This window comes from Corvus moneduloides, chromosome 3 (assembly GCF_009650955.1).
Source record: "Corvus moneduloides isolate bCorMon1 chromosome 3, bCorMon1.pri, whole genome shotgun sequence".
In the NCBI taxonomy this organism is placed as follows: domain Eukaryota; kingdom Metazoa; phylum Chordata; class Aves; order Passeriformes; family Corvidae; genus Corvus; species Corvus moneduloides.
Window position 1 is genome coordinate 81,571,278 of NC_045478.1, and position 12,166 is coordinate 81,583,443.

The 12,166-nt window shown below is 41.2% G+C and overlaps 1 protein-coding gene across 3 annotated transcripts in view; it reads left to right on the forward strand.

Annotated features, from left to right (window-relative positions):
• The window catches only part of RPS6KA2 (ribosomal protein S6 kinase A2), a 282,924-nt gene that overhangs the window by 197,844 nt on the left and 72,914 nt on the right, over positions 1-12,166 (forward strand). For all 3 annotated transcript variants that reach the window (XM_032102444.1, XM_032102446.1, XM_032102445.1), the window contains 2 exons: positions 10,416-10,496; positions 11,299-11,378. In XM_032102444.1, coding sequence (XP_031958335.1) covers positions 10,416-10,496; positions 11,299-11,378 — 161 coding nt within the window. The remainder of the gene's footprint in view (positions 1-10,415; positions 10,497-11,298; positions 11,379-12,166) is intronic.

The window sequence follows — 12,166 nt, forward strand, 5'->3', positions numbered from 1 at the left end:
AGAAAAAAATTGGTCTTTTGGCAAATACAGGCTCAGATGCTTTTAGTCTTCATCTCCTTTGAATTATATCATGTAGTCTGTTCTTTCATGAACAGGCTGTGTCTAGCATAGGAGCTGGTACCTCAGTTTAGGAATTACAAAACTTTGGCTGTGCTCACGTTTCCGCTGCCAGTCTGCTGCATGAACACAAACCAGCTACCCTTACTGCTGCTCCTCTGCTCAATCTCCATATCTGTAATGCTAACCTAATTATACCTGCTCTTCAGCAGTGTTCACTGCCCTTTGGAGGAGTAATACTCAGATATTCATGGAGATGTTATTAACACCCCTCCCCAAGTAACTGCAACCTACTGCATTATGGAATGTAATGGCTAAAGATTCCAAATGAAGAAATTGTTAGGAAATGTCTCTTCTGTATAATGCATTGATTATTTGAAATAATCAGAACTATAAATCAGTTCTGCTTTTGAATAAATTTATAGCAAATATAAATTTGTATTTATATAAAATATAAAATATATATATATTTATATAAATTTATAGTGGAAAGCTAAACTGAAAATAAAATAGCTAAATATCCCTGGGATTTTTAACCTCCGTGATGGACTCTGCAAGTCTTTGGCTGTGGTACAAATCCATTATCTATATGACAAGCATTTGTTTGTTCTGTTCACTGAGTAAGTTGCATCATTTGTAACATCCAGTATAATTGCCATTTAACCAAGTTCAGCTGCCTGCAACTGCAGTGCATTTATAGTTGGTTGGAAACCAAATTCGTAAGCATCCTCTGGGAGTTGCATCCAACTGCTTTTATTGGTTCCCATAACACAGCAGAAAAATCTTACTTCCTTTCAAGCATGAGGACAGATTAACAGTGAGGTCAACGCTGTCACTTGATGCCATTTTAATTCAGAGTGACAGCAGAGGATAGGGGTCAGTTGTACTGGTGATGGTTTTCCTCACAGCACTGCAGTTGGGTTGCTTGTAAACCTTCACCAAACAGCTGGCTAGCAACTGCTGTTCACGACTGCTCTGGGAGGTGTGCTAGCACTTAGCTGGTTCTCTGTAAAAGTTAGATGGCACAACGTGTGAGACTACCATCTGGGATCTGTTGAAACAGAAGCAAAATTATTCTCTGTTTTCACACTCTTCATGTCGGTCACACATGTCAGTTTCAGCTTCCTCGTGGCTGTGGCATTTGCTCCAAGATGGAGGTTTTGATGATGTTTGAAGAGAGACCAGCAATCAGCATCAATGACAGCCTCTCCTTTCCATTTTCTCTGCATTTTCTATCTGCATGTGATAGCAATTGAAACACTCAAAAGGTTTCCATGGCACAGTAATTTAACTGACATTTTCTCAGCAGCAGTAGATAATTTTTGTAAATTTGGGCAAAGCCTGAGTTGATCAGACAATTGTACTATGTCCCTGGTCTTTGTTTGGGCTATGACATAGTTGCCTTTGAGTGGGAATTGTCTTCATCAACAGTGTAAACTCAGAATAAACTTTTCTGCTGAAAGGGAGCCTACATTTCCTCTTTTTCTGTTTTGCTTTTCTCCTTCTATTTATATTCCCTTCTTTCCTTTTATTTTGATAAATAAGTATTTGTCCTACGTTTTGATATCCTTTAAATATTTATCTTCTATATAGGTTTTGTCAATGCTTATCTGTTCCAATTTGGTTTCATTATGGATATAATAAGCTCTGCAATGTAAAATGTCAATGTTATACAGCTAGGTACTGTCTTGACCTTTGTATATTATCATAAGAAAGAAATATTTTCAAGTGTACATTTAGAAGTACTGGTTTGTATTTTTGTTTTTACATGGTATTCCCTGCATTTGGGTCACCTTTACCACCTATTTCTGTCTCTTCAAAAATTTTCCTCATAAAGGGAAAAGAATGGGCTTGTTCCCCCTCTCTTGTTTTGTTGAGGGGACCAGCCAGTGGTCAACAGCTCCAGTGAGCCCCTAGGATGAGATTTCTGTGCAGAAGACAGTTTCTTAAACAACAGATTTTTACCTTGGTACCAAGGAAAAAAGGACACACTTCCTAGACCATCCCACTAAATGCACAGCCTTCATTTAGTTGCCTTTCCAACCTACTGAAATCTGGACACCCTCTTGTCCAGAAACCCCACAGCTGAGTCCTCAGGTGAGATGATGCCCCGCAGATTCCCAAGGGCCCCTTTCTAGGGCAGAGGAAAGCTACCATCCCCTGAGTCAGCAGGCCTGGTGTGTGTGGAGCCAAGGGAAAGGCAATAGGAAAGGCAACACCTCAGTGGAGGTCCAGCAAGAGAGAGGGCCACAAATCATGGGCAGCAATTGCTCCAGGTGTCATTTTGAGGGAAGGCCTGAGCTTAGTGGCGTATGGGAGACAGGGCCAGAACTAATCTTCCCTGCAACTTGAGGAAGCAGGTGATAGCTGTCTGCCAGTCTGTCCAGAACGTCCTCCCACCTCTTTCTGCTTGGGACTGCAGAGGGGGCTGCGAGGGAGTAGGGATGCTCAGCTCCCATGTGGGCAGAGGGGGTGCTCGGTCAGCAGTAGAGCTGTTCGGCCCTGCAGCCAGTGCAAGGAGTGGAAGGAATTTTACATGTGGCTAAGTGTGAGACTGATGGAGCAAAAACAAGGTGCCCAAGATGTAAGACTTGACTATGCTGGATGAGATTTGCCAATGTCATAGGACTCCTTACATGCATCTTCATTAAGAATATGCGGAACCCTGCCGTGCCGTTATCACAGATGTGTGTTTAATTTACTATAGAGAGTTTACCATGTGAGAGGTTTTGGGAGAGCTTTTTCACAAGCAGCACAAAGCAAGCAACTTCCAAAGCAAAGTTTTGAGGAAGGACAGTTTGCACTGTGTGTGTGAGGAGTATGATTTGCTAGCAGGCACTGGAAGGACTGTCACAGGGCTGGTGGTCGCAGGGCTGGGTGGCCCCAGAGGGGGGCTGCATTACCCCTGTGCCTTACCCACAGCTTTCACCTGTGGGGTAATAGTCTTAGACATCAAAGTTTCTTGATAAGGCTATCTGAGACTGCAGAATTAAAAGCACTGTGTGGAAACTAAACTGCTCATGGTTATTCTTCACCGGGTTTTCAAGTTCACTCCCAGTATGAATTTTTGGTTTCTGATATTTTTTCCACTTTGCTGGAATGTTCTGATATAATGCTATGGGCATTAATCCTGCTACAAATGCTGTGTTTCAGACAGCCATCCAAACACTTGTGCATAATAATAAAATCTAGATTTTTATTTTTTAAGATGTCCTTCGTTGAGGTGGAGTCACTGCAGCAAAGTAGCACATAGTGAAAAATGCAGTCTCATTCCCCTGCAGTCAGGGCAGGCTGGTGTCTTACTAAATAGCTATTTAACTTTTTCTGTTCAGTTTTGTTTTAAAATGTGTCAGTAAGAAGGTTCCAATCCCAACCCATTACTCTGCTCTGTAGGGGTTCATGTGATTACAGTTTGTCCAACGTAGCCTATATTTCCTCTTTGTCTGTTTCACTTACCTCCTCTATTTATATTAATTTCTTTCCTTTTATTTTGATAAATAAGTCTTCTTTTTCCTTCATGTTTATATCCTTTAAATATTTATCTGCTCTCCTCCTGTTTCCCTGTAGTCATTGCTGAGCACCGTTTATGTTTAGCTTTTGGCAGTTACTCAGTAACATAGGGAAAAAACCCAAGATTTCCTTTTTGGTTAGGTATTCTTTTAGATCTCAAGCAGCTACGTATATTTTCAGAACTGTATATAGGGACTGAGATGTAGATGGTGAGATCCTATTAATGTCAACAATGGTTTTACTATTGACTGTTTTAGGGCCATGATTTCACCCAGAAATTCTCTGAACTTAGTCATATCTTCCACAATGCTCCCTATACGGTAGTGGAGTCCAGGCTGAAAACCAATTCACAATTATTTGAGGTCTGTGTTTCTCTTCTCAAAGGAGAAAACAATAAATCAGCCTTTTTTCGTTGTTGTTGTTGTTTTCCGTGTGACCGAGGCTTGCTGATTGCAAAGCTTTAATGAACGTCTTGATAACGACGAAAGACTGGGCTTTTTCTTATGCTCTGGTTTAGGAAATGACCTTGCTTTGACTTCACACCCTGCTTGCTGATGGGACTGGAGGCTTCTTCAGTGACAGACAGCCGTCTCACAGATGCTTTTCACTTTTATGAGGCGAACACATCAGCAGAGCTATATTAAGTATGTCTGCATCACATGTCAGGTCCTGGGCAAAGCAGAAATTTGCTTTGTCTGAATGTTGACAGTAAACACCACAATTTTACTGAACAATTTAAATTCTGAATTCCTGTCTGGTTTGTGTGCAGGTAGCATGGAGGGCTAGGTTACGGATAACCTGATAAACCTCATCCTATGTGGTTTACAAATAGAAACTGTCTCAGAGCTTTATATCTCCTAAATGAAGTGTGTCCTCAGTGTTGGATAAGCCACTATCGCAGCTTCCTCAGTGATGCCTTAAATATACTAGGTATTTGTTTCAGAAACCAAAATGTTTGCAATCCAGTATCTGAAACGCTCATCCAAAAAATGATGTTAGAACAAGTAAGTTTGTACTGGCTCTGTGTTTACCACATCCAAGCAGCCTAATGGAAGGAGTGTTTAGAGTGAGAAGTCGGCATAGTGCAGTTGTGGTCAGGACAGCTTAGGGAGAATGTTGACATTTGCCTCCTGTCCTTTGACCAAACCCATCCAAACCCTCCCATCTGAGAAGTGCACCTCTCACTGTCCAGCCACTGCCTCACGTTACCCATATCAGAACTAAGCTGGTAAACTCCAATTAGGACAATTGCAAAAACATTACCTCATAACTTTGTATGTTTACCCTAAACCTGGAATATATAGGGGTTCTCTTTTAAAACTTCCTGGTGGGGTTTTTTATTATTCCATCTTCTGACTTTACGTTACAACTGATAAAGAAAAGATTGAGTTTCTGATAGAGTGTCTATCCACAGAAACAAGGCTGCTGAGGGAAATTTTGCTTGACAAAATACCAGTATTAAGGATTTCAGCAGAATTATTTGGTTTGATTGTGTACATTTGAAAAAATATTTTATAGTTGTACATTATAATTAGTGTTAAGAAAGAGGAGATTAAAAAAATAAAACCCTTAACAAAGAGTACTTTGATGCAGCCAAAACAATTTTTCTCAATTTAATTTTGGCAAAATTTGCCAAATTTAAGCTTTTTGTTCCAGTTTAGAGAAAAAAAAACCCACAGCAAAAACACCTTTGAAAATACTCAAAATTACAAGTTTCAAACAGGTCTACAGAAAACATTTACTAGGATTACTTCAGTCTATGAATAAAACTGCCCTGGTGGCAAATGACAGCATCCCAGAACATACACTCTACACAGAGAGGAAATACCACATTTCCTCTCCTTCCAGGAATTCTCACTTAATATTTCATAAAAGATTATTGGTCTCATCCTTAAACATCTGAACTGGACCAGGCAGAAGGTTTCATACCATGCCATTAAACAAAATAGTAGGGGCTCATGTAACAAAAGAGAAGGGACTTGGCTGGGCTTTAAATCACTCTCACACAGGGGCACTTTGCCCTGAGTTGGTGTGCCAAGAACTCCTTGGGAAGATCCTGCACCACCCTCACCCCCTCTCACCTCTGCCAGGCTTTGCAAGTGAATCAGTAATTGCTCAAAGATTGTGAAGGAGAGGAAATGCCCCTTTCAGTACAACTGGGTGTTTAGACCTGGAGAGACTAAATAAAGGGAGCTTTTTTTTTTTTCCTGTAGAAGGCTGGCATAAGAGGGAATATCTTTGCGTTTTCACCCCTGAGCCAGTGTTCACTCCGCATACTTTTCAAACATAAAAGCTGTATTTTTGCCTTTGATGATATGTTGCCGAAAGTATTTGTGATGAATACCAAAGCACAGACAGCTTTCACACTTCCAGAGTAAAGTGATGCATAAACTTTATTCAGCCCTCCCTGAAAAAGCCCCCAAACAGGTGTGTTTTCAGAGCAAAGAGCAGCAGTGGTTGATTAAACCATGTTGGGCTTCAAGCTTAAAAGGCAAGCAGTGAAACTCATTACCCTGAGAGACCCAGCAGTTCCTGGATGTCTGGATCATCTCCATCTCAAGCAGGACAAGAAAAAATAACTTCTTCATTGCTTCTGTTGGCTTAGCAACATCTCAATAGCAAAACACAAGGCAGACACTCATTTGATGCTGGAATGCTCCATGGATAGGAAATAGGAATCTTGGTGCTGCCTCTTTGCAGCTGCATGTGAGTTAGCCAGCACTGCAGCAGGGCAGGAGCTGCAAAGGAAAAAGGGTGTCCCAGGAGATACAAGAGAAGTTTGATGGAAAAAGTTCATCCCTCTTTAGACTGTGTTTAAGAGTAGGACTGAGGACTATATGTCCTGGTCATCTTTCCTGTATTGGTTTCTTGCAGGCTGGAACTAAATTTGAAATACCTATTTTGTGTGGGGAGAAAAGGCCAACTGTCCCATAAATGTTTTAAACAAATTTTCTTTATTGCAAAACTATATGAAACCAGTTTCTTCCTTCAGGTCATCATAATTTCCAGAGCTACTGATGAATAGTGTTTACTGGGACCTCTGAATTCTAAGGCCAGCCCTCTTATTCATTTGTCATTTTGAAATTATGCCTATTCCTAGAGCATAGGTAATTACTGCCTGTCAGTAAGAATTAGTACTGAAAGTGTTGTTATTGCCTGCAGTAGTAGTAATAATAATAAAAAATAGTTACAACTCTATTCAACTGAAGCAAATGAAATATAGGAGCATGTTGCACTCAAATTCAAGAAACAAATACTTTATTGATGATTTCACAGGATATCACATCCACTAAGGTAAATAAATTTAAATCAAACATATGCTTTACATAAAAAGAAAAAAGTTCCAGGTGCAACTCTGCAGAGGTGTTGAAGACTTTCAGTTTTGCACAAGTTGTGAACAGATGTATTTCCAGCTGTAGGGTTTGGACTTTTAGAGGAAGTTCCCTTCCAGCAGATGGCCGCTTTTCTTTTCTCTTCATCGAGCTGTTTAATGAGTCTGGTTTCAATGAATTTAGTTAGAACTGATTTATGCAATTGTGAGGGGTGTAGATCTGACTTTGCTGGTGATGTACATCACCACAGGATTTGGCTTACTGGATGCCATTTCACATTCTCAGCTCACAGACCTCAGTGGAGAATGGTTTCACCTGGGAGCTATGCATAAGCACATCTGTGGATGTTCAGTTGGTCTAGTTCTACTTAAAAATACGCAAAAATTGAAATTTCACCTCTGCATAAGGACATGAGATTTATGTGATCATCTGGCTGGTTTGTCAGTCAGTACTTCTCTAATGATGGGGTTGAACCCAGCAGCTAATTTCAGCCAAAAATCTAAAACACACTTAATCTCCTGCAGTGTCTGTGGATTTTTTCAGTCAAGAAGAGAGATACAAATTGATGTCCCAGTGAGGAAACAGCAGGAGGTCACAGCTGCCAGAGGCTCCATCGGGTAGGGAGGAGGCAACTGTGCAGCACCTTCAGCTCACCAGGCTGTTCCCTACTGGGCAAGGGTATGAGGAAAACATGAGAAGAGCTCAGATTACTGCTCTGAGGATTTATTTTCAGCTGAGTTCTTATGTCCTAGAACCCATGTTTGCTCCTGACAAGTCCCATGTGATTTTTTTTTTTAAATAACATCAGACTTCAGCACTCTTCTTTAATTCTCTCTGTTAGAAAATTGAGCAGAGGTAGTTCAGAGGGATATTGCAAGATTTAATTAACTTCTACAAACAGAGAGAATAATGAATAGGTGATAAAGACTGTAAATGGAAGTTCAATACTAAAGTGTAGTATTGATTTAGAGACATCTGTCATTTCGAATCTCAACATTGGAGCATCAAGGCTACTTTAAAATACAAACAAGCAAAGGGAAGTCTTTGATTTCTTTAAAGCTAGATGTGTTGTTTCATGTAAAAAGGAAAAAAAAAGGGAGGGGGGAGGGTTGGAGGTAAAATGACCTGCTTCAGACCCTGGACTCCTAAAACCCAGTCTACATTCTTACTGATTTTTCAAAGTGCCTTTCTACAAAGAAGCGTCTCCTGTTCTGTAGGTCTGGATTTTTACCTTTGCTGCAGCAGCATAGGGCTGAGTGGTAAAACTCTGGTATAATGGCTCTTTCCCCATCTCTAAAAGGTTCCCTATTTCCGGCCACAGAGGATCTTTCTTTCAGAAGAATAGCCTTCACAACATTATATGCATTTCAAAAGAAAAGCACATGAAGTCCCCATGTGACATTACTGGTACACATCTACATTCAATGTGTCAAAAGGACACTTTTCTGTTTTTTCTTTGTGTTGTAATAATGCTCTGCTGATGAAGGTGCAACATGAAAGGCTGCTCTTTAGAGGATTTGAGTTTAGTACTGTGTGGAACAAAACCACTATTTCCAAATGCAAATAGTACTTCTAAGCAGAACTATTGAAGCGAGACTATGATCACTTTTAGATAGCCTGTATTTCTCCGTATCTCAGGTAATTAGGCACCCCACAAGTACTTTGCGTGTGGGGTCCTGGGCTGGCCCAGGCCATATGAGGACAGCAGGGCCCAGACAGGGACAATCTGAGGTGCTGCTGAGCCTCCAGCTTCATGAGCCTGATTTCTGCTCCCAAAAGACAGGTTTTCAAAAAGGAAGTGTAGCCCCGTAGTGCAGGTTATGAGTGGTTACAGGGCCATGACTGGAGAATGAGATGTGTTCTGTGGTGATATCACCTTATCTATAATTTTGGTGTGCCTCCTCTGTGCATGTGGGGAGAAGGGTGACTTGGCACCCTGGCAGGTCCACACCCTGGAACCCCGACAGCAGCAAGCAGGGCACAAGGCATGGGGCTTTGGCAAAGCACTGGGCTGCACACCTGGGCCTTTCCTTGTTGAGAGGTTAAAATGATGGGTGGAGGAGGGTGTGCTGCTGTTCTGACAGCCTCTTCTCACGCCTGTGCAGTGCAAATGCAGGTAGACACTTTCTTGGGCTACCTAACCAGGCTTAATGGGAAATGTCCCATGTAGAGTGCCCAGCAATGCCCACATATCCAACAGGAATTCCCACCTGGGATCATCACTGATGGACAGCACACAAAATGGTCTGTCTTCACAGAGGTTAAGCATTTTGTGAGTGTATGATGCGTGATTTTTACTTGTGGGATGAGATTACAACTCCGCAATTCCCTTTGTTTTGAATTTATCTACAAGGTAGCTTAGGTTGAATGAGCTAGTAAAGCTTACGTCAGTACTGGCCTAAGTAAAGCATCAAAATAGCAAGAAATCCAAGTATGTCACCAGTGCTATTTAAGGTTTTCAGATCAGCTGCTTTGGACCTATTTCTGTGCATCAATTTTTGAAGTACAGCAATAGACGGAGGTTTTGTTATGATATGTTCCCTCCTTGGGTGCTGAGAGTACTCAGCTTCTGAGCAGCTCTACAACACATGCCTCCAATGACAGAATCTGACTGAGATCTCAGGCTTTGCTACCTAAAATAGTTTCATAATATCTCTTGTAGATGCTTTTGTCTGAAAAGTGTATTGGCATTGTGAAAAGACAGAAGAAAATATCAATACTTTTAATAAAATAGTGATTGAAAAATGGATCTTTAGAATCAAGAATTGATTACATGGGGACTTGAATCCTCAGTGTCTGAATATTCTGCTGAATGGCTTTGGTATGAAATCTTCAGCACTAATATTGTTTAGCTTGAACTCAGCTCACCTCTGAAATTATGATTTCCCTTTCTCTCTATTCATCTCAACCAAAAAAAGTATTTTTCTCACTGCTGTCACACAATAAACTTATCTCTACACATAAAAAGAATCATGTACTATTTTTATTTGGAATTTTTATTTATTACTGATTTCTTGGGTGGCTTATTGGAAGTTTTGAATATTTTATATATACATCACTTCCAGAAAGTGCTATTCAGTGATACGTCATAGACGCTGCTAGCATCAGCAAAATACAATAAATTAATTTGCGTGACATTAGTCTGACTTGCTCTGGGACTGGTACATTCTGTTTCATCTTAAATGAAGTAAAGTTATTAATTTTGTGTAGTTTTCATTTTCACATTAGCATTTTCTTCTGTGAAGTGTAATTGCCTTCCTGTTATTTGTAATACTGTAGTCATTTTAGTTAGGGCAGCTCACCATAGAGAGAGGCTCAGGGCCTTCCTGGAGAATTTACTACACAGACCAGACAGTCAGGAACAGAGGACATGAGTGGTCTGATTTGCTTAAGGTCATATAAGCCATCAGCAGAGCGAGAATCAGGATCCAGTTTGCCAAACCTTATTCCAGTACTGTATCCAGCGACCATGCTGCCTCTTAGTATGTCACTGTTCTTATTGTTCTTTCTTTATAGTTCGGGATCGGGTACGATCTAAAATGGAGAGAGATATTTTGGCAGAAGTCAACCATCCTTTCATAGTCAAGCTTCATTATGGTAACTATAATAAAATATAATTTGTGCTTTTTCTTAAATTGGTTGGGGAACTGTGACTAGATGTGTTAAACTTTCGTACAGATACCCTCTGCCTACTTATGACTCTGTTTCTAACAAAATCGTAAAGGCAACCTGTGTGAAATTCTTCATTTATGCTAAAGGAGAAATTCAGTATTTGTAAGTTTTATCCATTCCTCCATCAAAATAAATTTGTCATAAAGTCTGATGTTGTAGGTAGTGCTGGTGGGGTAACTGGTGAGTTTACGTATGCCAACCCTTTACCCACTGTAAGGTATCATTTAGAAAGACAGAGGATTTAAATAAAAGCTGGTTTTAATAATCAGTACCAGTCTAAATTTGCATATGTGTGTACATGAATGTGGTGTCTTGCTGGAGCTGCCTCCTGCCCTGCCAGCCCCATTATTACTGTAACAGGTGTTCTGAGGACATTTGAGTGTGTGGGCTCTCCTCTCACACAAGCATGGGAACAACTCTCTATGCCTCGCTCTCGGTGACTCCAGATACCTTGTGGAGTGGGAAACACTGTTAATTTGTAGGTGCTTAGCACAGAAATGAAGGTATTAGTAATGCACTGTTGTCTCTCAACTGACGCTACTTTTCCCCATAATCTAAGCTCTATTGCTAAGTTCTAGACAGAAATAATTTTTTTTTTTGGTTCTCAAAGTTTTAAAATGACAGTGAAGCAATGGCATGAATGATATACTGCTAGTCAACAGGACTTACTTGTTGGGGACTTTAGTTTGATTCAAACTTCCAACATCTCCTTCCTTTTCTAATGCAGCATTTCAAACAGAGGGAAAGTTGTATCTAATACTAGATTTCCTACGGGGAGGGGACCTTTTCACCAGACTCTCCAAAGAGGTAAGCTGATCGATCTTCAACTGAGAAATTAAAGACTGTCTTGGATTTTCAGAACTCAGATTGAGTTGGTGGGAATGAAAAATGGCCGTGGGAATAGTCCTATGTATATGTAATAGAGCTATCTCATTTTGCATGGTTAAGTGGGTTCTTAATAACTGTATTTGAATTATGCTATAGGTAATGCAGCAGATACCATGTAGGCATCACTGCCAGAGAAAACTGCACCACTGCTAAGCCATTCCCGTAGCAAAGTAGCCCCAGACTCATTGTTTTCAAAATAAGTCTTGGATGTGATGAGAAACGGTCTGAGTAATCAATCCCCAATACATTTTGCCCTTGGGATGAGCACAGAACCACTGAAAAAACACACACACTGCCAGCAAAGGGAAGAGATGGCTGTGGGTCAGGGCCAGCCCCTGCAGCTGCTGGGAGCAGGTCAAGGGCCATGCGCCACCCTGGGAATGGGAGATTGACTATCACAGCCCTCACCTGCCCTCCTTCTGCCTGCCAGGAGTAGCTGCTGCTTCCATACCCTCCCCAGGCTCTCATCCCTCCTCTGTCCTCTGCATGCCATGTCCCTGGAGAGGGACTCTTGCAGGCAGGAGACATCCCAAACCTGAGCCTCACTGGTGCCCATACAGAGCAGCCACAGTAGGTTTTCCAGGGTCATTTGGGCCTCTTCTGTATCGCCAAACCTCTGTGAGCCAGCAGTCCCAGAGATGTCCTTGCAGAAGTGCAGGAGGCTCCAGTGAGGCAGGATGGCTGCCCTGCAGTTGTCTGTGCCCTGG